The 25689-nt window shown below is 44.7% G+C and overlaps 1 protein-coding gene across 6 annotated transcripts in view; it reads left to right on the top strand.

The window, feature by feature from the left end:
- BMPER (BMP binding endothelial regulator) overlaps window positions 1-25689 on the top strand; it is a 220757-nt gene that overhangs the window by 166313 nt on the left and 28755 nt on the right. Inside the window, exon 14 of one of the 6 annotated variants that reach the window (XR_010599179.1) lies at window positions 23426-23570. The exons of 4 other annotated variants lie outside the window; for them this stretch is intronic. Coding sequence is in view for 1 of the 2 variants with exons in the window: in XM_065587193.1 (XP_065443265.1) it covers window positions 19439-19502 (64 nt within the window). In the remaining variant the exon portion in view is untranslated. Of the gene's footprint in view, window positions 1-19438; window positions 20288-23425; window positions 23571-25689 lie in introns of those variants that run through there. One more of the 6 variants, XM_065587193.1, reaches the window with a different exon arrangement.

Below are 25689 nucleotides of genomic sequence, written 5' to 3' on the forward strand. Positions count from 1 at the left end.
GTCTGTATTTAATAAAATCACTTTCTATTTAGTAATTCACTCAGAGTATGTATTAATACCTGGGGGAGCAAACAACTGTGCATATCTCTCTATCAGTGTTATAGAGGGCGAACAATTTATGAGTTTGCCCTGCATAAGCTTTATGCAGGGTAAAACGGATTTATTTGGGTTTAGACCCCATTGGGAGTTGAGCATCTGAGTGCTAAAGACAAGCGCACTTCTGTAAGCTGTTTTCAGGTAACTTGCAGCTTTGGGACAGGAGATTCAGACCCTGGATCTGTGTCTGGAGCCAGATGGGAGTGTCTGGCTCAGCAAGACAGGGTCCTGGAGTCCTGAACTGGCAGGGAAAACAGAAACAGGGGTAGTCTTTGCACATCTGGTGGCAGCTCCCAAAGGGGTTTCTGTGATCCAACCCGTCACAAATATTTTCACATTTCTTAATTAGGAAAACAATTGTTTTAACACAGTTTATATGTGTTACTATTATAAATCTACTTTAAGGAGCCTTTCAAACTGGGATGTGCTGCTTTAAGATGTATTGTTAATACGTTAATTTTAGAGCTCATGGACGGTGCTGTATTGGCAGCTCTGGAGTAAAAGCATCTATTTATCCTCAGAACAGGTACAATATTAGTAACAGTAATGTAAGCTTTGCCACTCTGACCTGTCATTATGTTTCATCCTTACTCTGTGAGAGGAATATTCAGGCCTGGTCAACACCTAAAACTTATGTTGACCCAGCTAAATTGCTCAGGGCTGTGAAAAATGTCACACCATATGCAATGTAGTTAGGTTGACCTAACGCCCACTTGCAGATGCAGCTAGGTCGATGGAAGAATTCTTCTGTCAACCTAGCTAATGCCGCTCAAGGCTGGGGTCAGACGGTAATTCACTCCCCATGCCCAGTCAGTCCTTGACCTCTTCTGAGAGGTCCAGCAAATGGGCTGATTAGCATCAATTATGGTGATGTCAATACATGTTTTATAGGAAGCAAGAAGAAACAACTGAACTCACTTCCCACAGAACAATGCACAGCCAATACCAGATAACCATTGATCTTGCTTCTGTGTTGGAAGTTTTATTTTTTGAAAACCTGAACGCAAGATGAGCTTGAGCCAGGAATTCAGATCATGATCTTATGTAACCAATGTATTACACAACTGTCACTCCTACATATGTGGCACATGTATTTTTATCTACTTCTGACTGCTGCCTGAATTATGTACATTGCTAAAGATCTGAGCACAACTGTTTCTCGCATTCTCCATTAACATAATCGCTCACAGATGTTGGCTTGATGCTGGCAGCAGTCTCTATTTTCAGGCTTAGCTGCTAATGAAATTCTTGAGTCTGCTATCCATTCAGATGTGAACCAACTCTCCAATCTGATGTGAACCAACTCTTTGATTCATCCTTTGTTGGGTGCTGAGAGCAGGGCTAACCCTAAGCAAGTGGATTGTTTGGGGGCTTTGTATTTTGTATTGTATTTTGTGGGCTTACCCAACCTCCTATTCAGTAGCTGGACTGGGGAGGCAATTCATTCAGTAGTTCCATGACACCTCCTTTCCCAGGCAGCTTGGGGCCTGCCAAATTATAAAGTCAGCCCTATGTTAGAAAGAATTTAGGTTCCTTGATGACTGAATGCAGGGACCAAGTTGTTCTTCGAGTGTGGAATGATCCAGGGGAGGTTTATTGCATATATGTACAGGAATAAGCTGAAACCATCATGATAATATTGGTGTGGGGTCTGTAACACAAACATATTTAGACCTTTTTCTAGTGGCATAACGAAATTGGCAAAGGGATGTGTGGTTTTTCACACGCTGATTTTTTTTTTTTTAATTCCCAGTGTCCATTTTGAAGTGGAGTGTCCTGTAGGGTTAGGAGTGCTTCAGAGTGCCTCTTTATCACAGGAATATGCATTTACCCCTTTCCTTCAGATGGTACCTCCAAAAGCCATAATAACTATTCTTCCTGATAAGTCTAACATGAGACCAGTTGCCTCAACTTTAAAACTTATCCCCTTGATATCTTGTAAACTTTAATGCTGGCCTTTCTGCTCCAAAGGATGCAGACTGTACAGAAATCAGCATGCAAGTATCAGAGTCACAACATTTTTCTTTTACTGCCTTGTTTTGCCCTGTTTCAGTATGGATGTGATGGTGGTGGTGGAACATATTTATGAGTCTGTGGGGCTGCTGGAAGGAGAGATCCCTCCCAGGGTTATTCACAAAGTGAATCATTTGCCTGACGGTAACAATAAATACTACCACAGAGAACATGCAAAGCTCTATCCAAAGGTCAGACTCACCCAGAAGGCTTCTCTGCTGAAAGACGCTTGCAGCTGTGTTAAGATTAAAGAGTGTTAGAGAACCACAGTGTGTGTGATTTGTTCACTCTGTGTAAAATATGAAGTGTTTGCCTAAGAGCCCCAGCTGAGAGATGCTGGTCCTCTGGTGAGACTGCCTGTGGGCTGCCATGCAAATTTCCACTGTGGTTTTAGCATTCAGGAATAATCTCCCTTTTGATGCATTGATCTGACACATGAGAGCCTCCAGTACCAATGATGTGATCTTCCTCCCACTGAGAAAATTTAAGCAGCCATCATCAGGAAAGGGGACTATAATGTGAACTGCTTGGACAAATTATGATTGGATTCAAACAATAATTGCATCCCAAACATGGAACTAGCCTAAATGAATCGCTGTCCTTCTGTCCTGGATGTGCCTAATAAGCAGTGAGCCCGACTGTAAGCAGTGAATCCTTACTCATCCTGGTGAGCATTTACTCATGGGAGAAGACCAGCTGGCTTTACTGTGGTGGTTCATCCATGCCTGGAAGGGCTCCATGATCTACTCAGAGATCCCCAAACAGTGGGGTGCGCCTCCCTAGCAGATGTGCTGAGGAATGTTTGTGGGGCTGGACAGGCTCCGCTCCCAGCCGCACCCCTGCCCCCAGCTGTGGCCCCAGCCCCCTTACACCTGTCCGCATCCCCCCTTCTGGAGCTGCAGCCTTGCTCCCAGCCCCGGCTCTGGGGAAGGAGGGGCGGTGGACAGGGTTAAGGGGGTGCACGAGGTAAAAAGTTTGGGGACCAGTGATCTAGCTCATTGTTTGAATGGAAATGTCTCGATGATTAATCTATTAATTTGATTCGCTTCTTACTTAAAATGACTTAAGTCAGGAGTAACTCCATTGCTATTAATGGAGTTTCACCAGTTTAAAACGGATGTGGATGGTGCTCTACCAGTCACACTAATGGTTCATATTATAACCCACACATACACCGTGTGGATCTCTGTCTCCATCTAGTGGCTGGAATATATACAGTTTTATGAGTCTGCTACTGGTGATGAGGTAACAGATCTGGCATAGGGGCTCATGCTTCCAGATCCAGAGGTCTTGTCTTCGGTCTCTGCTGCTGACAGCCTGCCCAGGGACACTGTGTTCACGAGCATGGGGGAGAGAGAGGAGTCTAAGATGTAGCTATATAGTATGTCTTTTAGGAAGTTCATGAATGAGACCTGTGGTTAGCACTACCTTTGTGGACAGTAAAATTAAACAGATGAATTTTTACATCTGCATTGTAGAAACATTAGAGCTTGACTCTTAAGGAAATTCATTCTAACCTTAATTGCCCTTTGTCATTTCCTGCTCTTTAGTCTTTCTTTTTTTTCTCTTATCAGAGTTCCTCCCACCCCCACGAGAAATACGTGAGAGAGTCTGAGAGGGAGGAAAAGGGCTGCATTCTCCAGGTTCTTTTGTTCTTTACATTTTTGTTTCCCAATGTACTCTGGTCTCCGGGCACTTATGTTTTAGCCTCATGTTTCAGAGGAGTTTTAATTGGTTATATACATATAAAGGTACATAAGAACATAAGAATGGCCCTACCGGGTCAGACCAAAGGTCCATCTAGCCCAGTATCCTGTCTTCCGACAGTGGCAGGTGCCCCAGAGGGAATGAACAGAACAGGTAATCAAGTGATCCATCCCCTGTTGCTCATTCCCAGCTTCTGGCAAACAGAGGCTAGGGACACCATTCCTGCCCATCCTGGGTAATAGCCATTGATGGACCTATCCTCCATGAATTTATCTAGTTCTGTTTTGAACCCCGTTATGATCTTGACCTTCACAACATCCTCCGGCAAGGAGTTCCACAGGTTGACTGTGAGTTGAGTGATGAAATACTTCCTTTTATTTAAAACAACAGAGGGTCCTGTGGCACCTTTAAGACTATTAGTCTTAAAGGTGCCACAAGTCCCTCTGTTGCTTTTTACAGATTCAGACTAACACGGCTACCCCTCTGATACTTCCTTTTATTTGTTTTAAAGCTGCTGCCTATCAATTTCATTTGGTGACCCCCTAGTTCTTGTGTTATGAGAAGTAGTAAACAACACTTCCTTATCTACTTTCTTTACACCAGTCATGATTTTATAGACCTCAATCATATCTCTCCTTATCCGTCTCTTTTCCAAGTGAAAAGTCTCAGTCTTATTAATCTCTCGTCATACAGAAGGCATTCCATTGCCCTAATCATTTTTGTTGCCCTTTTCTGAACCTTTTCCAATTCCAATATATCTTTTTTGAGATGGGGCAACCACATCTACACACAGTATTCAAGACGTGGGCATACCATGGATTTATATAGAGGCAACATGATATTTTCTGTCCTATTTTCTATCCCTTTCTTAATTATTCCCAGCATTCTGTTTGCTTTTTTGACTGCCGCTGCATATTGAGTGGATGTTTTCAGAGAACTATCCACAATAACTCCAAGATCTCTTTCTTGAGTGGTAACATCTAATTTAGACCACAACATTGTACATGTATAGTTGGGATTATGCATTCCAATGTGCATTACTTTGCATTTATCAACATAAAATTTCACCTGCCATTTTGTTGCCCTATCACACAGTTTTGAGAGAGTAGCTACCAGTAGTACCCAGAACAGCTCGTACCCAAACCAAGCCCATTGGAAAGTCAGCAAGAACATGTTATTATCTGTTAGCAATAACAGGCACTGGAGTTTCAAAAACGAACACTCAGTAATTTAGCCAGGCTGGTTGGTGGTTCGGATTTGAGTTTGTATTATATCACAGATATCCCACACAGTGTTCCTTCACGAGTCTGGCCTGGTTGATCACATATGTATAAGAGATGGGTTTCCATATGGGATATCAGCCTTCAAACATGGAGGACTGCCATCAAAAAACCACAGCCTGAAGAACAGAACACCTGGAGCTGCGCTGGAGTCATGTTTCTATTTGACTTCCGAAAAACCTAACTCGTATCCAAATTACATAATACAAAATAGTTTAAGTCTGTTGTCTTAGCTTGGGCTGAGCTCCTAGAGGACCGCCGTTGATGCAGAGCACACAGCTTTTGGCAGAAATCACAGGGGAGAAGGTTGTTTGTTTTTTTTGATACAACTGAGATCCAGGGCTGAGTTATTTAGAAAAGGAGATGAAAATTACACACTTTAAATGTAATAATATTTACCCTATGATACTAAATAGAGAATAACATAAGCAGAGATGTGACTGTAGTGCTAATTAGAGATGGAAAAGGAGAGAGTCCCATCCCAAGCTGATAATCCATTTTCTCCAAGTTCCCCAAACTTTAATTTTGAATCTAGAAAAGGAAGCTTTTCTTTAAACAAATAAACACACTTCCTTACATAAAAGGTCTTTAGTAAGCACCGCTTCACAACAGGGTGTGTGGTCTAGTGATTGAAGCACAGGTGGTCTGGATCCTATTCCCAACTCTGTCACTCATCATGTGAACTAGGTCAAGACACTTAAGTCAAGATCTTCAGAGTTAAGTATGCGAAGTTAGGCACCTAAATCCATATTTAGACATCATTGGTTGGCTGTTATTTTCAGAGTTGTGGAGCATCTGCAGCCCACACTGACTTCAGGTATAGACAAGTTAGGCAGTTGCACATACAAACAGATACTTAGCCATGCAATTATCTCATTTAGTGCAAATGCTCATTTATACTCACTGATACAGGGTTTTGCAGATGCATACATTGTACCAGCAACTGAAAATCTGGGCCTGAATCTCCAAAGCAAAAAGCACTTTAAAATTTATTTTGGATCTCAATTTATACTCCCCCTTCTCCTCTGTATCTCTCTGATGCTCTACCCTCAGTTTATACATGCGGACAAAAAACCCTCTTTATCATGAGATCTTAAAGCGGTGACCTCATTGTGAACTCTACAGCATGGTTTCCATTGGCTGTCATGCCTGGAACAGTTTGAAATTTCCTGGTGGCTTATCCATTGGCTCAGTGCTGGGGTTTTCACACCATCTTCATTGCCCATCTAGTAGGCAAAGGGCAGAAGTGACTTTGCACATATGGAGGGACTTTTTCTCCAGAGTTTAGATCACCAGTAACCGCTCCCAACTGCTTTACATGTAATTATATTTTGTTAGTTTTACACCAATAGGGGTGGGGTTGAGGAGGGAAAGTTGGAAAGGTTATTTATACAGGTTAGAGTTTGCATCCTGTTCAGTTTGATTGCTGCAGCTTTGAGGTTAATGCCAGACTGCAAAGCCTATAAGGGCTGGGGAGGGGATGTAGTGTTGAGAACAACAGCTGGGTGCCTGATCTGGAGATCACAAATGTAACATGTTTGTTGCTTTTCTGATCCTTTGTGCGTCTATTTTCTGACTTATGTGCTGTGTGTTCCTGTGATATGGAAGAAGCAATAAAAATGGATTTAGAATTGAATGGTCCAGTTCTGCTGTGCGACTGTTCAGAATGTGATGAATTTGCTACACAGGTTTTGGGAGGAAGGTTGATAGGAGAGCAAAAGGTGTTGGCGTAGGGGTCTAAGACTTTACAGTTCAGTCTAAATACTAGGAAGCCCCCGGGAAATGAGCCCTAGAAAATGATTAACAAATAAAGAAAACAGAATGACTAAGGAGAGTGATTTCTATTAATCATTGCTGGCTGAAGGAAACCTCAATCTATACTAAGGTTACCATACGTCCAGTTTTTCCTGGACATGTCCGGCTTTTTGGTCCTCAAATTCCCGTCCGGGGGGAATTGCCAAAAAGCCGAACCTGTCCGGGAAAATACTCCCCCCCATAGCCCCCCCCCCCCAGTCCCCTGCTTACCTTCGCTCCGGCAGGCTGTGAGCTGCAGGCAGATTCCTCCGTGGCGGCGGCTGCTGCTGCTCCCCCCAGACACCTCAGCTCTGTGCAGCTGAAGAGCGGAGCTGCCCGAGCGCTACCGGCTTCACGGTTTGCTGGGCAGCCCCCATATCTCCGGACCCTGCGCCCCCAGCCAGGCGCTTCCTCTCCCGGCTCCAGCTGTGCTGGGGAAGCACCTGCCCGGGGGCAGGGTCTGGAGATCTGGGGGCTGCCCAGGAAACCGTGAATCTGGTAGCGCTCAGGCAGCTTCGCGTGGCTGGGAGGGAGGAGGGGGAATGCGGGGCGCTCAGGGGAGGGGGTGGAGTTGGGGCGGGGACTTTGGGGAAGGGATGGGGAAGGGCCACGGCCCCATGAAGTGTCCTCCTTTTTTAAGGTTTAAATGTGGTAACCCTAATCTATACAACATGGGCCACATTGCCCCCCACTAGTGTGGGTGCATGGGAAGGAAGCAAGGATCCTCAATTTCCCCAAACATACCATACAGGGACCAAATAATTCCAATAATTATTAACGGGGGAGCACAGGGACTGCTTTCCCCAGTACTTCTAGATCAGAGCCTTGGTATAATTACTCTTAAAGCTACTTCTTGCTGTCCCAATGCAGACCAATGACTTAGTGACATAATCTAGCCCAGTGTAGGTGAGATTGTTATGCCTGGCCCCTATTCCCTTATGCATGTACTTAGGTGCTATTCTGAATAGGGATGGATTTAAGTATATGCCTAAAGTTAAGCATGTGTTGAAGTGCTCTCCTGAATCAGGAGACTCTGCAAAGTCAGCTGTATAATATGATATAATGCACTATTATTTGTACATGGACAAAGAACGACACCTAGCTAAATGCTTTCTTTTTAGCCTTTCGCCTTACATTCCCCTGTTTGGTTCCCTTTTTGGTGGAAAAATATCTGTATGATTAGATGTGGTTTATTGACCTGCACAGAGGACAGGAAAAGGAAAATCGGTGTTGGGATTGCCATCATGATTGATGACACTCGCCAGTTTAACAGATTTTTACAAGGTTATTGGAAAAATGCAGCCTTTTTTATTCAGGCAGCACTAGCCTCTTCCATTGTCAAGACAAACCTTTCACTATGAGTTCAGCAGTAGCCCTAATACCCACCTTCTTACTTGGACAATCCAAACAAGATGTGCCTAAAGTGACATGCAGGATTCAGCCAGTGTGATGAGGTGTACCTGGCCGTTCTGGCTCCCTCAAGGAGGCCCCGAGGCTCTACTATGCCCCGCCCCAGAAAGCAGCAGTGAAGGTGGGTCCTCCAGGCATGCCTGGAGAGGCCTCACAGAAGCAGCCAATCAGAGCCCAGCAGGCTCAGATAAAAGAAGCTTCAGGGGCCTCGCATGGTGGATCCTGGTTGGGACCAGAGGGTCGAGGGTCCTGCCCCTTGGTACTTGGGGGGATAACCAGAGTTTGGCTTTTGCTGCACTTGCTTATACAGTGGGGGAGACAGGACTCGAGGCCTTTAACCCTGTGGTGTGAAGATAAAGGTTCCAGATGGGAAGAGCAAAGGAAAGAAGCAGCAACCAATTGAAGTGAGCAGGGCATGGCTATTGTTTATAGGATCCCTGGGCTGGAACCTGGTGTATTGGGCAGGCCTGGGTTCCCCTGCTGACCATGGTAAAAGTGGTGTAAATGCCATACGGGGGGCAGGCTTGTTTGGAAACCTGAGCGAATGGATGTATTTAAAGGGGCCCAGAGCCAGAACTAAAGACCTTATGAAGGGCTGCTAGTTTATCAGACTGCTTAATGCCCTGGAAGAGGTTCATTTTTGCAGGAGACACCCCCCCCCCCACCCCCCTTCCCTTCCCGTCCTCCTTCCCCCTGTAAAGGAGGTTTAGATATGGAGAGGAAAGTGGGAAAGGGCATTGTTTCACGGGGATTCTGAGGGAGGATGCAAGCTCAGTGCAGACCTTGTGCAGAAGACCTGGGGCTAGCAGTCTCATGGGTTGATGACATTTAGGATGGTCTGCGTATGATGTGATTCCCCCCTAGCTCCCAGCCCTGCTGCAAAGTTACTCAATTAGGGAAAACAAATTTAATGCTTCATTGTTAACTCAGCACTTGGGCAAGGAAAATGTGGCAGAGATCCCAACCTGGAGGCTTCAGAGAACCTCAGCCATTTTTAGTGAAACTGGGCTGATTTATGGTTTAGGGTGGAAACTAGAATGGACCCAAGATACAAGGTATGAATCTGGATTCAGATTCAAACTTCTGAGGATCAGCCTTGCCTATGTGGAAGGGATGGGATTGGTTTTGTCTGTTATTGAGATAAAGACCAGACAAAGTGTTTGGATCTAGATGTAGATGTGGGAGTGCTCTTGGATCTAGGGTTTTGGTTCCTATCTCTGTGTCACAGGGCACCTGGCCTCTCGGGTCAGGCACCGAGCCTATCTGTGACAGACTCCAGTAAGGAGAATGAGCTAATCCAGATCTACTTGTGGATAGTTAATTGTCTAAGTAGCTGGGTAGGAGTTAATTACATGGCAAGGCACAGCTTGCCTAGTTACATAAAGGCTTCTGAGGATTCAGTTAGGAAGCCCCAGAACTGAGAAAGCTCTGGAGGAGAGGGAGACACCCCTCAGGGGACTGCCGGGCTGGTTAGGAAGCTACTCCCAGTGGGGTCTCCCTGGACAGCAGAGGCTCACAAAAAGGAACTGGTCCAGAGAGAAAGTGCTCTAAGGCAAGAGACTGGAGGAGCCCAGGAAAACTAACTGGGTGTGGGACCTCCTGTGGGGCTACTAGGGACTTGCTCAGCAAAGAGTGATGCACTGTCCGGGGATGAGTGGCATCTGGACAATGCTTGGAGCTTGGGTCTCTGCTGGGCAGGGAATTCAGCCTGAGAGTGCTCTGTAGCTAGAGGGGCAAGACATAAGACTGATTAGCCCAGAGGTGGAGGCTTTCCTACGGCATAGCTGAGTGAAGCTTTCGTTTGTTTTTGTTCTGTCCTTTTCAGTTAAATAATGAGACCCTCTGAAGAGGGCCCTCTTTAATACTGGAAAGCCTGTTGGACTTGCATATGCCCTGGGTAAGGGGGAATTGAGGCTGGTGCTCACCTGCAGTGCCAGGCCTGACAAGAAGGGGGCATGCTCAGATTAACTCCATGGCATCACATCCTGCCTAGTGGAAATGGTGCAACACTATAGTTTCAACCTGAATGCTATGGTTTCAACACTGGTGGTTTCAGCTGTGTTACTCTTTGAGTTCTGGGTTTTGTTTGAAACTGAAACTCAAAAGACACAAATATGGAAAAAAACAAAACTGGAAAAAATAAGATTTGTATGAACTCCCCTGTGGACAAATAAAAGTTCACACAGTTTCATTTGTGATGTCATGAACCATTGCAGGGGAACTTAGATCTTGGCAAATATAGCAAAATCTGGAGGAGGAGCTGCTTTCCTAATATTTTGTTGTAAAGTGTATTTTTAATGAAGAAAAATCTCTTTATTGACAACTGCAAAATGTAGTTAAATCATACACAAAATAAACATAGAAATCCAATGTGCAAGAGAGAAAGAAATAAAAACCAAATGAAAATACAATAAAAAGGCCCTTTATTCATCCAAAGAATACGTTCATTTTATGGAGTATTTGAAGCTAGATAGTTGCTCCTGTGTTTGTTCAGGGCTCAGAGGGGGTTAGTAACTGGAACAGATACATAGTATGCATCACTTGAGAAAAGGAGGCAATGATTTGGTTGGGGGAAGGCATTACAAACTGTTTGTTTCAATGGGATGAGGAAAATATGTATACAGCCATGGTATAACCATTCTTCTCCATGTCGGTGGGATTTTTAAAAAGCTATCAACATTGGCCTAACTATTCTGCTGCTGAAGTCAGTGGGAGTTTTACCGATGACTTCAGGTGGAGTAGAGTTAGGCCAACACTAAGCATTCTTGAAAATACTAATCATGAAACAAACAGTCTTAGTCTTCCAAGCAGCCAACTAATATAATTTCCCTGAACCCCTCTGGAAAAAGAGGGGAAGCTGAGCTGAGGCTAACCCCTTCATCTGAGACCAGGTATTGCCCCTGCACAAGGTATATGTGTGCGAGAGTTAATAGTTTAACTTGTTTCCAACTACAGAATATGTGAGATGCATTTGATATCCAAAGAACCAGTATGTCTTTTAGCATTTATAAAGTATTAGCAACTTCCTGCTTCCTCCTATACCACACTTTAGTGCAACCTATACCCAGAAAACACAGAGGGGACTTCTAGTCAGATCTAAATATAATAGTTTTTTGGATATGAGGCCAACATTTAGGATGGTTTCTCCTGCGCAATATTTTGTACATTTTTCCACTAGTACTTTGCACCATCTAATGGAGAGTTGGTGTGCATTTTACATTGCCTAGTACAGCTTCCTCCTCCCGATCAGACTGCTTCCTCTGCTAACATTGCCGTTAGCCTGAAAAGTGGTTGTGCTAAAAAGCAGATAGTGGACGTCAGATTGCTCAATGGGGTGCTTGTCTTTGGGAATTAAATAAATAATCTCCTTTTTGTTGTCTCCTCCAACTTCTTTTCTTTCTGCAACCTTGTAGTAACATATGTTCCGCTCTCACAAACTGAGCAAGGTCAGACCAGGCTATTACTCAGGTAGGAAAACCCCAAGAAACACACAAAACACTGTAGGAAGTGGGGTGAGTGACAGCATTCTTCCCTGTAAATCTGAGTTGAATCAATGCCCCCAGCATGAAGTTAGGAGGCCTAGTGATGTTGGAAGTGCCTTTTAAATGTTGATGTAAAGAACTATAATAAGGGAGCCATTTGCAATGCAAAAAAATGTTTTCTTGGTTTACAAAGCCTAGAAACTATGCCTTATGTTCATGAGCACCATCTATTGGCACCTTATCTATTAACTATTTACTAGTTACAGATACCTAGGGCTCTTCTTGAAATGTCATATGGCATAAAGCCAATAACTGAGAACTTGTGTTTGTATTTCCTGTAACTGCAAGAAGGGGTTAATATCCATGATAACATGGCTAAATTTCAGTTCTAGGAATTACATTCTGCCCTACCTGAATTTCTCCTGCTGTTTGAATTAACTATGGAACTTTCCTTACTTCCTCTTCTGAAAACAGTTTGGTTGTGCTGTGTGTTGATAAACAAGTGTTGCGTTTCACTCAGAGCCAGCTGCATTTCAGTGCTAGATGAAAAAAATCCTTCCATTAAATATCTACCTTACAGTGATGTTGTGAAGCTCAACTTGTTTGGAAAATGCTTTGCAATACTCAGAGGAAAGGCACTGTAGATATTCGAAGTATTGCTATTCCTGCACAGCTGGTGGTCTACACACTGCAGATGTTTCTCCCATGTTGTTGCATGGTTACTTAAGTTGCTTCTTACAGCAGATGTTCCCATGAGTGAGTGTGTGCATCCTCCTTCCATCTACATTTTTCAACATAAGAGGCAGATTTTATTGCTGCCGGACTTTTGATCTCAAAGAATATTTCTACACCAGTCGTGTTGGTTTTCTTTTTTGGGCTGCTAGATGCTAAATGGGTGTGTGCTTTCCTCCTCACTGGTTCAGCCCTCACCACAAACAACTACATCTGTTTACTATGGGCCTTTCTATTTTAGCCTCCATTTCTTTCTGTGTCTTTTGTTCCCATGGTGTTAGACTCTTAGGACTCTGCCTCTTCTGCTAGTATCACATTAATGTCACATTCTTCACATTTTGGAATTGTACCTTGGAGCCTAGGCATTACAATTATCAAAGCCTTAAAGAGATGGTAGTCTGCTAGCTTTCCAGTCAGAAAAGCTGCCTCACATTTGGCTATATCAATATCTTCTGCCAGCAACTAACCCTAATCAAACCAAATTCAAACTCTTTTTGACTTGACTGGTTTACTTGGAGAGAGAGATGCTTAACATCTCTTAGGTTCATGCCCTTAACAAGGAAATCCTTTTGCCTTTCATTCTCCTCTTTTTTGCTTTACTCTGTCTCCTGTTATGAAATATGTCCCATTTCCCTCTTCCTGCCCCACCAAACTTACCTATCTGCTCATTCCTCTTTCCAGCCCCACAAGAACATTAAATAGTAGCTGCTTTTTATTTTTAATGAGTCTTAAAAAATGAAATGGGAGAGCCATCAGCAGGTGTATGTTACCACCGCTTGCCGTGGAATTGTGACAGTTCACACCGGCTGGCACTCTGCCCCTAAAACTCTAAACTCCTAGACACACATGAATTGAATGGTAAAGAACTGGCAAATTTCCCCCTTATTTTAACATTTTCCTGACGTGCTCATGAATTTTTTATTGGTGCTTATGAAGTTTTCAAGAAACGCAGCCCTGGAGACCAAGCCCTCTTTTTATCCACAGAACTAGTATGGCACTACAAATTTCCGACCTCCTAGAACTCCATTAATGTACCTCAACCTTGTTCTGGGTGGAACTTGGTGAACGTAGCCAGCACTTACCCAACACTCCCTCCCAACACTGCCTGGTGTCCAGGAGCCAGGAACATGGCCCTGACCTCATCCCACCCACACTTGCCTTTCCAGGGCTGCTCTTGTTGGTATTTCTTCCCTCTCCAATGCACCTATCCAAACCCTGGCTATAAACTGCATCAATAGGTGGGGTGTGTGTTGGGGTAGGGGGGAATGAGCTTCCAGCAACTTCTCCTGATTCTAGCTCACCTGCCCTTGACCCATAGACTTTATTTCCTCTTCTCTGTGTGTGGGCTTGTTGGTTAATTTTCTTTGGTATCCCATTTGAGATGTAGCCACCATATGGATAAGGTTAGATACATCCAAATGTTACTTCAGCTTTGTTCTTCAGCACTGTACCCATTGTGAGGTGATCACTTAACAACCACAAAAAGCAAACTTCTTTTGCATGTGGTAAAAACCAGTTAAATTCTTGCTCTGAAAATCAGTGGCAGAAATTAGATGTGGCTGTTACTCCTGCCAATCTGGCTTTAGATTGAAATGTTTCACACACAGTAGCTCTGCTAGGAATAAACTGGGCTGCCATGCTAACATAATAAAATGCAGACCACCCTGAGGGCATGAAGGAATTGCATTCCAAAACTTGCACTGCAAGGAACCAAAGTTTAATGGAAAATGTTGAAAAGATCCTATTAAAAAAATGTCCTTCTATTTATCATACTGTATTTTATGTTTTTCCTGTTCTCTCCTCTCTTCTTGCTAGGGATATTGGCATGAAAACAGGATCTTTGTTTTCAGAGAGTTAATCTGCTCATGATTTTTTGATCACATGGGCCCTAAGGCTCCCCACCTGTGGAAAAATCCATGGGAGAGGAAAAACTACTGCCAAGTTGGTACCACATGCACACCTTTAATCTAAGGTGCTCAGTGTGCTTCATGTGGAGCCATGAATTAAGTTTAACACCCCCACAGGGAAGTAGATTAGTAAATAAGTATTATAATCAGGGCTGCCTGGGGGGGTGGGAGCAAGTAGGGCAATATGCCCCAGGCCCTGGGCCCCGGAGGGGCCCCCATGAGAGTTTTTCGGGGCCCCTGGAGTGGGGTCCTTCACTTGCTCCAGGGGCCCTGGAAAACTCTCACGGGGCCTGGGCTCCCGGAGCTTCCTCTGGTCCGGGTCTTCGGCGGCGGGGGGTCCTTCCGCCCCAGGACCCGCCGCCAAAGTGCCAGGTCTTCGGCGGCAATTTGGCGGCGGGGGCCCCCTGCCGCTGAAGACCCCAGGCTCCCTGAATCCTCTGGGTGGCCCTGATTATAATCCTCATTTTAAAATTGGAGAATCTGAGGCACAGAGAGATTAAGTGACTTGCCCAAGACCCTACAGGAAACCAGTCAGAAATAGAGCACACAAATGTTGAGGATTAGAATTCAGGTAAGCAGGATCAGATGGACTCTTATAATAAAAGATTCTGTTTTCAGTCAAATATTTGTAATAAAGAACAAACAATGAAACATCTTTTAAAATGCATTATGGGCCTGCTCCTGCAAAGGCACTGGGAATTTGGCTGTTGTTTTCAGTTGGAGCAGGGCCTACCTACAGAAAGAAAATAGCTTTCTAAATAGAATTTCCAGCTGGAGACCATGGTTTTTTAAATGTTCTGCAGCCACCTAGAGGAAGAATAAGTTTGATTGCAATTAATTTTGTGTAGGTTAAGACAGGGAGGGTGCTTAATGAGTTTAAGACTGTGAGACTTTAAACTAGACAGCCTGTTTATTATTATTAATATCACAAGACCTCCTAGGATATAAACACAGTGAATCATCGTCAGAAGCTGAAGATAACTTCTGTTGTGTTTATATTTTGGAAACAGTTCCTGCACCTTGCTCTCATTTTGCTTTTCATTGGATGCGATGTATTTTTTGTTGGGCACTTCCAGATACATAGAATATCAGGGTTGGAAGGGACCTCAGGAGGTCATCTAGTCCAACCCCCTGCTCAAAGCTGGGCTGGACAGATTTTTGCCCCAGATTCCTAAATGGCCCCCTCAAGGATTGAATTAATAACTCTGGGTTTAGTAGGCCAATGCTCAAACCACTGAGTTATCCCTCTCCCCAAGCTGAGTGCCCGGACCTAGTTATAGTGCCTAGTTATACTGTACCAGCGCTTTGGGTTTTTTTAATGTGAATAAGGAAATGATCTATTGTGACTTTTTTTTTAAAATAGAGGATCTAAACTTTGCAGTGTTCTCACTATAGCAATAATCTCTTTATTTTGTTTATATTTCATTGGAGCTGTGGCTTTAAAAATCTCCCAGCAATTTCTGAGGCTCTAAAAATTGTTTAGAAAAATCCTGAAAAATCTCCGGCTTTTGTCATCTTTTTTCAAATGAGGCGGCCCAATATACTGATGAGCTTTCTAAGTAGTAGAATAACTGGTGCAGTGATAATACTTGATTGATTTCCACTATGTTTGCAGAGTGTGAAAAAAATCTTTTTTATGCCTATGAATATTTACCTCTCTCTCTCTCTCTCTCTCTCTCTCTCTGTAGATAGCATGATTTTAAAAAAAGAGCTTCTAGTTGTACCTGCAAAAAACCTAAGCCCTCTTTAAAAATCAAGCCAAGACGAAGAGAAAAATATGAAGTGATACATATTATGTACTTCCAAGGCTGCTTAATATCATTGATTTTTTCCATGGCAGAGGAGACTGAAAATTTCATTATAATGCAGTGGCTCTGCATCTGCAATGCAATTTGTAATAACAGACTTAGTGTTGAGCATATACATATATATGTAATCTAAGACCCTGAGACAGCAGAATAAGTAATAGTTAACTTTGACTGGTATAACATTGCAAAATAATTGCTTTTGGGGGGTTGTTGGGGGTGGGCAAGTTTGGCCAGAAGATTCCAGCAATTATTACAATCCTTGTTATACCCCCAATGAGAAAGTGATGACGAGAAAGTACCAGTAGGCTGTCAGGTGTGAGAAGGGGTATGCCTGGTCCTATGAAAGATCCTTAAGAGCGGACCTCTATCATTTCTATCATTGAACTCAAATATGCTTTTATATGCAATGCTCCTACCATTTTTGCTCCATGTGGTTTTACAGATGGACATGCTCGTCATTATCTGCATTACCAGACATAACGTTGGAGCAATTTTTACCACATTTTAGGCTATATATTTGCAAACAGATGAATACAGATGTGAATTAGCAAAAATGGTATGTGGTTTGCAGACTCTGAGTTCCTGTATTGCAGATGGGAATCATAAAATTCCCTTCTCTTTCTTTATACTGGTCTACATATCCTATGCATGTTGCCTCTCTGTAACAAGATCAGGGAGATGTCTGCTCCAAAGCAGATTTATTAAGGTCCTTTATTCTTCATCTCAACCACACATCTAGGTTGTAGATGACTTCAGAGGGCCAAATCCTGTTTGCATTAGTTACATTGAAATTAATGGGACTACTTGTATTAATACTGCTACCAAGATTAAGGTAAGCAGGATTTGACTGGTATGCTGCAGATTGCCCAGCTATTGGCCCCTTGTCTGAAAGACGTTAAGATATGAACTCTATTGGCTTACTTTAGTCCAAAAATGTTCTTAATGAGGAGCCCTTTACGATGTTTATCACTTTAAGAGCTAGATTGTGACCAGCCCTACACCAATACACACAAGGAGGAAGAGGGCACAAAATGCCTCCTGTGTCCTGAACAGGGGTGGAGTGAGGGTCGGACTTGGCCCCAGACCTTCTGCACTCCAGCTGATGAAGCTGGCTGGCATGGAAGTAAGTGCCTGATGGACCGTTTCAAAAGGTGGTGGATCTGCTGCTGTACTGTGTGTTTTCCTGCAGTTCCAGAAAACATTGACCAAGTCAGGCAGGCATTCTGCCTGAGGCTGAGTGTAAGACCTGATTGTCTTCTTCAGCCCAACTTCAAGTGTTTTTTACTGAAGAGCTTTTATACAGGCTTTCCTTTTCAAGAACCTGGATTTTTAGGACACAGCAGCCCAAGTGGCTTTCTAGCACAAGACAGACAAAGCCCGCCCAGTGCATCATAGGGAGAATATTGTGAGGAAATGAGAGGCTGTTTTTTCTTTTTTGTTTTAACTGCCTTTAACACTGGCTCCGGATTCAAGGAAGATTGAGGTGCGTGTTAGGGTTGTGCAATCCTGAGAACTTTATTTTGTGTGGTTTTAGAAAATGTTCCAGGGCATTTCATTATTCATTTTATAAGATTAATGTGGAGTATTGTTGTTTAAAGCAATAAAAAGCAAATCTGGCTCAGAGTTCTCATTGTATAAAGGTTAATAATACATGTATAATAGTTCTTGGCACTTTCAAGAAAGCCTTTGGTTAATATTTTTAGCAGCACATATTGTAGGTTTTTAGGGATGTTGTGCAGCATAGTATAACTTTAAAAGGTTTTACACTGACCTGCATTTATTGTGTTGAGTTGAAAAATAGCATATTTTCTTACATTTTAGATGGGAAGGGTGGGTTCTGAAATTGCACACCCAGAAATATTTTGAAAGGAATGGTATGTGCTGAGAAATCCAAAATGCATTGTAGGTTTTTTCCAGTACTTTGAAGGTTAAAAAAAAATCATTGAATTTGAAGCATCTTATACCCCAAGTTACAAAACTCCTTTAACGAACCTATTTGAAAGGATCCTTTGGCAGTGGAAGGGTGAACAGGGGCATCTTCTAACTCAGAGTGCCAAGTGTGTGTATGTTCCATGTATATAATATATATATGGAACAGGAAGCTTGGCATTTGCAGAAAGTTACTTTAGAACTGTAGAAAGTGTGTGCGTGTAACACACATGCCCAGGAAACTTCAGCTCAGATGCAGCATCCAGTTTTCAGTGAGATTCTGCGTCTTACCAAATTTTTCAGCTGGGCTGTCTGAGGTACAAAGAGTTCAAGTAACTTAGCCAAGGTCACATAGCAAGTCCACAGTTTAGATACGTTTGAATCCCAGATCCTTCTGGTTCCTAGCCCATTACTGTAACCCATAAACCACAGGCTTCCTTTGCAATCTGGAATTCCCAGGAACAGTCGCAAACATTCTCAAACATTCTCAAAACAGACTCAAACATTATAGCCAATGCCCCTTTTAAAAAGAATGAGCGCTTCCTACAGTAAACGTCTCTGGGCTGCAGTTTTCAGATCTGGCCAAGCTGTGCTCAACACAGGACTCAAGGAGAGAGGGGTTGCATGAAGCCTTTATGCTCCCACACTCCCAGTGGTTTCTGGGAGTAAGTTTGGCAACCTGGTGGCTGGGAGTCCAGGAAGGGGAGGTGAAGATTCAGTTATGCTGGCTTATTCCACCTGGGGATTCCCCCATTTTAGAGGCATCCCTATGTGATGCATGTACAAACCCCACACCAGGCAAGAAGGGGTTAAGAAGCAAGCAGCCTTGCCCCAACGCACCTACAGGCATGCTAGTCTTGGAGAGGGTGACCAGACAGCAAGTGTGAAAAATAGGGACGCGGGTGAGGGGTAATAGGAGCCTATATAAGAAAAAGACCCAAAAACCAGGACTGCCCTATAAAATCGGGACATGTGGTCACCCTAGTCTTGGAGGAGGAGCCTTGAAAAGGAGAAGTGGAGTTCAGAAGGCCCCAGCCTAGGGAGGTATAGATCTCTTAGCCTCTGCTCCTAGAAAAGAGTATGGGAGAGAGTCACAGCTATCTTTAAAAAGCGACAAAGAGTCCTGTGGCACCTTTTAGACTAACAGATGTATTGGAGCATAAGCTTTCGTGGGTGATGCACTTAGTCAGATGCATGTAGTGGAAATTTCCAGAGGCAAAGAATACTTTCAAGATAACACTGAACAGCACACTGATACACAGATGCCTTCCCACCAACAGCACAAGAAGAACTCCACATGGACTCCTCCTGAGAGTCGAAATGATAGTCTGGACCTATACATAGAATGCTTCCGCCAACGTGCACAGGCAGAAATTGTGGAAAAACAACATTGCTTGCCTCATAACCTAAGTCGTGCAGAACGCAATGCACAGCCTCAGAAACAACTCTGACATTATAATCAAAGAGGCTGATAAAGGAGGTGCTGTTGTCATCATGAACAGGTTTGACTACCAAAAGGAGGCTGCCAGATAACTCTCCAATACCAAATTCTACAGGCCACTTTCCTCAGATCCCACTGAGGAATATACTAAGAAATGCACTATCTACGCAGGACACTCCCTACACTAACACAGGAACAAATCAACGTACCCTTAGAGCCCCGACCGGGGTTATTCTATTTACTACCCAAGATCCACAAACCTGGAAGTCCTGGACACCCCATCATCTCTGGAATTGGCACTCTCACTGAAGTATTGTCCGGATATGTGGACTCTCTACTCAGACCCTACACCATCAGCACTCCCAGCTATCTCCGTGACGCCACTGATTTCCTGAGAAAACTACAATGCATTGGTGATCTTCCAGAAAACACCATCTTAGCCACCATGGATGTGGAGGCTCTCTACACAAACATCCCACACACAGATGGAATACAAGCTGTCAGGAACAGTATCCCTGATGATGACACAGCACAATTTGTTGCTGAACTCTGTGACTTTGTAGTTGGCTAGCCATTCACAGTCTTTGTTTAATCCTGAGCTGATGGTGTCATATTTGCAAATGAACTGAAGCTCTTTGAAGTCTGGTCCTGAAGTTTTTTTGCTGTAGGATGGCTACCTTTAAATCTGTTATTGTATGTCCAGGGAGATTGAAGTGTTCTCCTACAGGTTTTTGTATAATGCCATTCCTAATATCTGACTTGTGTCCATTTATCCTTTTATAAAGGACTTTTTATAAAGCCATCAGTGATCTACAACCCATCCTGGACAACGATCCCTCGCTTTCACAGGCCTTGGGAGGCAGGCCAGTCCTCGCCCACAGACAACCCGCCAACCTCACCAGCAACCACACACCGCACCATAGTAACTCTAACTCAGGAACCAATCCATGCAACAAACCTCGATGCCAACTCTGCGCACATATCTACACCAGCAACACCATCACAGGACCTAACCAGATCAGCCACAACATCATCGGTTCATTCACCTGCACGTTCACCAATGTAATATACGGCATCATGTGCCAGCAATGCCCCTCTGCTATGTACATTGGCCAAACTGGACAGTCCCTACGTAAAAGGATAAATGGAGACAAGTCAGATATTTAGGAATAGCAATATACAAAAACCTGTAGGAGAACACTTCAATCTCCCTGGACACACAATAACAGATTTAAAGTGTTGTATCCACCAGGCAAAGTATTAACAACTTCAACAGAACTTTATTTACAGTGCAAGTCTCTTCTCCAAGCTGTAGCTGCACACTCTGTAACTCTCCCAGCCTCCTCAACTCCTCCCCCCTCCTTCCTGTTTCCTGTCCTTTCAGACTCCCAACAGCCAGTGCTCCCAGTTTTAATAATTACAAGCAGCATCTAAACTAGGGCTACCATATGTCCGGATTTCCCCGGACATGTCCGGCTTTTTGGTCTATAAATAGCCGACCGGGGAGAAATCCTGGACATTTTTAGATTTTTAAAAATCCCCCCTGGACGGCTATTTATAGATAGAAAAGCGGCGGCCAAGCGCCGCTGGGCACCCAAAGCCCCTTCCCCCCATCCCCTGCAGCCTTACTATGCTGTCCGGCCCGCAGCTTTCTTCCCCCTCCTCCCCTCCCCTGAACGCTCCGCCCCCCTGCTCCTCCCCCTCCCCTGCTTCCCGCGAATCAGATCTTCGCGGGAAGTCTGAAAAGAAGCAGGGACAAGCGGGAGGCAGCAGCAGGTAAGCTGGGGCGGGGGGGGCGCAAGGAGGAGAGCTCCGGGGAGGCGCAGCCCTGGCCGAGCAGCGCCCGGTTGCCCCAGTGGCTCCGGCCCAGCTTGGGCCCCAGCACCCGCAGCCCGGACCCGGCCCGGCTCGGGCCCCAGCATTCCCGGCCCGGACCCGGCCTGGCTCGGGCCCCAGCAGCGCCGGCCCGGCTCGGGCCCCAGCACCCCTAGCCCAGACCCGGCCCGGCTCGGGCCCCAGCACCCCCGGCCCAGCTCGGGCCCCAGCAGCGCCAGCCGAGCACCTCTGGCCCGGCCCTAAGCCCCGCAACCCCAGCCGGAGTGCAGCCCGATACTTGGGCTCTTTAAAGCCGGCCCTGGTCAGGGGACGGGGTCTGGGGGGGCTGTCAGGGGGGCAGGGGTGTGGAGAGGGGTTGGGACAGTCAGGGACAGGGAGCAGGGGAGGTTAGATGGGTCTGGGGGTTTGTGGGGGCTGTCAGGGGGCAGGGGTGTGGAGAGGGGTCGAGGCAGGCAGGTAGCAGAGGGGGTTGGATGGGTCAGGAGTTCTGGGGGTCCTGTCGGGGGCAGGGAGCAGTTGGATAGGGCATGGGAGTACCCGGGGGTCTGTCTGGGGGCTGGGGTGTGAATATGGGGTGGGGGTGTGGATAAGGGTCGGGGCAGTCGGGACAGGTAGGGTCGTAGGGCGTTCTCAGGAGGGGGCAGTCAGGGGACAAGAAGCAGGGTGGCTTAGATAAGCGGTGGGGTCCTAGGGGGCAGTTAGTGGCAGGGGTCCCAGGAGGGGGCAGTCAGGGGACAAGGAGCAGGGGGGGTTGAGGGTTCTGAGGGGGGCAATCAGGGGGTGGGAAGTGGGAGGGAGTGGATGGGGTGGGGCAGGGGCGGGGCTAGAGTGGGGCTCCTGCCCCCCCCCCCCCCAGTGTCCTCTTTTTTGCTTGTGGAAATATGGTAACCCTAATCTAAACACCACATAAAGGTAGCCATCCTACAGCAAAAAAACGTCAGGACCAGACTTCAAAGAGAAACTGCTGAGCCCTGGGACAGACAACCCCACCCACCCACCTGAGAAATTGAGCTCACTGAGGAGAAAGCAGGCTGACGTAGTAAGTAGCTCAGGAAAGAAGCATGACCAGGGTGCCCTTAACCACTTACTTCAGGGATCCCTGGTCTAGAACCCAGGGTAGAGGGTGGGACTCAGTTTCCCTGCAGTCTCACTGGGAAGATCCCAAACACAAGGGGACAGAAAGAATATTGCGCCTGGAGAGGGCTGTCGACCTGGTGTGAAGCCCTGGGATTACCCCGAAGGGGGTGAGACCAGGCTGGAGGGCAAAGTCCCAGGGCAAAAGGGGACCACCAGTAGATCTGGTTGACAGGACTACAGAGAAGAAACCTTGGAACGCCATACCTAGCCACAAGGTGATGTGCTGGCTAGCGAGTCACTTTGCCACACCCCTGTTGCTTGATTTAAGTCTGGTTTATACTGTTCTGCAGTGTTGAAGCTGCCCAGATGGGATAAAGATCTAGCACTCTAGCCTTGAAAGAAATGACCGATGAAAAATGACTAATCTTTAGCGTACTAGGCAGTTCTGTTCCCTAGGCAGGTGTTTTGAATGTATTCGGAATGATCTAATGTATTTTGCTCAGGCTCCAACTTTACCTTTCCCATGAGTTATTTGCTCTGGTGTTAGTGTCAGTATCTTCCTGAAAGAGACTCAAGAAATAAGTGTCTCCAGCTCCAAATACCAAGCTTCAGACTTGAGTAATTGTCATCCCCCCCACATACACACCCAAAAAGGAAAAGGGAAAAACCACACATACACACACGGCTTACACAAATAAAAGTGAAAGAGTGAACATTTCTATTATATTTTGGGGTGTGGCATCCTCTTCCCTTCTGAGGTTCCTTCTATACAGTACTTGGGAACAACAAATAATGAAAACCTTTTAGAGGCCTCTGTTTAAAACAAAAACAAAACCCACCAAACCCTTATAACAGTTTTAAAACAGTGTTGATGTTGATAGAAACCATTTTGTTTTCTTTTTTTCCTTATGAGGGAAGAAAAATGAGGTCTCGTGGATCAGGGAAAAAACTCCTGCATCTTGCTGCTGAACTGTGAGCATTGAAATGTGATTAAGGCAGAGTTACTTGCTTGGCTGCCATATAGACTTTGGATGTCTTCACTGCTGGTGTTAAATTAGGTGAGACAGCCACTAAATCTTGGATTTTGCAGTCCAGTAAATGGAGTTTTCCCAAGACAACTATCTCACAGGATGCTAGGCTTGCTGAATGATCCTTGTCTTTGAAATGGTGGCTCTTCGAACAGTCTTCTCAATTTATAAATATGCTGGTAATCCCATTTTCCACCTGTCTAACTGAGGTGTGGGTTAGATTATGGAAGGCTACACACTGTAAAGGAAATGTAGTGTTTAAAATTTAGGCCTTCAAGATGGCTGGTATCTGTTTTTAAATCCAAAATGTTCATGTCTTTTAACTTGACTTTTATGTTGCCTTTCATCTATGCAGTGTCATTCTGATATGTTTTCATATGTGCTACACCATATCAGTGTTGTGAAAGGAAAGGAGCAAAATATTAAATGCAAAAGACATTCTCTCCTAGTGATTGGGTTTTTTTGACTGCTTGTTCCCTGTGAAGTAAAGGGAACTGCAGATGTTCAGTGAAAAACACCAAACATCTGCAATTTCAATACTGCCCAGCATTGTAAGAGGCAGCAGCAATCACTGCGCTGCTCTTCTGTTCTTTTCTGTTCTTTTTTAATAGTACATTTAGCATAGGACTCGTTTCTCTGCCCTCTTTGGGACTTGGACACTTTCCATGGTTTAATGTGAAAAAGGCCTTTAGCCGAAGAAGTGCACTCCTCTGGTTTGCTTTGAAGATGTGGGAGCAATGTGGGCTGTCTAATGCAAGGGTGTGGCCGACAGCTGCCGGATGCCTTCACTTTCATGGATTTCCCCTTGCAACAGTTTGTGATTATACACACCCTATTAGCACCATCTCTCTCTCCCTCTATCTCTTACTTACACACACACACACACACACACAGAGTATATACGGCATCAAAAGGAATCCAGTTTGAGATATTTGTCCCCAGCAAAATAGTAAACAACTGCTCTAGGCCAGTGATTTGAAAAGGGCCCCAGTTTACTCTGAAGTATCCTCAATATAGGAAGTTAAGGCAGAAAAGAAAAGAGTTTAGGTCCTGAATGAACCCACTTCTTCCTCAGCCTGAACAAAATGCAAGCAGATTTGAAGTCCTGTTGTCTGTTCATTTTGGGCTCTATTTAGTCTTTCTCTCGCCCTGTATAATACCACTTCTGTACTTGGTAGACCTAAAGATGCATTCCACTGCAATCTCAGCTGTAGAAGGCAAGAGAAGCGGTGTATCTTTCTAAATTGATCAGTCCCGCTTCAGCCGTGGCGGCACCAGTCCATTATTTACATAAGCCCACAAACTAGTTAATCTCTCCTTGTTATCAAGAAGGTTCCTTTCTGAAGAACAGCACACCCAAACTGAAGTCGGAGAACACTGCAGGTTATACCGAAGGTTATAGGAACAGAATGAGGAGTTTCACCTCCCTATTTGAATTCAAGATTGTTCTGACACTTACAGAGATCATCCTCATGATTTTGGCCACGTTTCTTGCAAATCACACAAGTGCCCGGTGGCTTGACAATAGGTGGTTATTTGTATGTATTCAAAAATAAACTAATTACATCAATTCACATAAGAGCTGTGTGCCTGCTCTTTCAATCAGTGTGTGTCTCTGAAGCGCCCGTAGTGTCATCAGGGAGATGTTTCCATGTTGTGCAGTTTTTGATCCCTGTGTAGGATTTTGTCCTACTGCTAAAGGTGGTGAAACTAGGGAGCTGGGGGCGGGGGAAGATATATGTTTAAAACCCAATGTGACTTTTAAATCAGTTTAATCTAATTTAGGACCACAAATGCTAAAATACCTTTATCGTAATCATTTTTTTATCGCATGGTGTCACTACAGCGCAGAGTTAAGGCTGTTTTGGTTGCCTTACTGCACTTCCTTACCTAACACATTTGGATTTTTTTTAAGTGTAACCTTAACTCTGAATTTCCTGGGCTTGGTTAGGGGAATGTTACAATATGTCTGTAATGTTTTTATCTTAGGTTATTTATATATATTCTCAGGGCTGGTCCAGGGGCAGGCAATCATGGCCATCAGCCTGGATGCCAACTTCTAGACATACTGCTGTGCCACTTGGGTGTGTGGTGCTCCACTGATTGACTGGCCGCCTTTAATTTATTTATTTAGACGTGACTGCTCTAG

This window comes from Chrysemys picta, chromosome 2, assembly GCF_011386835.1.
Source record: "Chrysemys picta bellii isolate R12L10 chromosome 2, ASM1138683v2, whole genome shotgun sequence".
NCBI lineage: Eukaryota > Metazoa > Chordata > Testudines > Emydidae > Chrysemys > Chrysemys picta.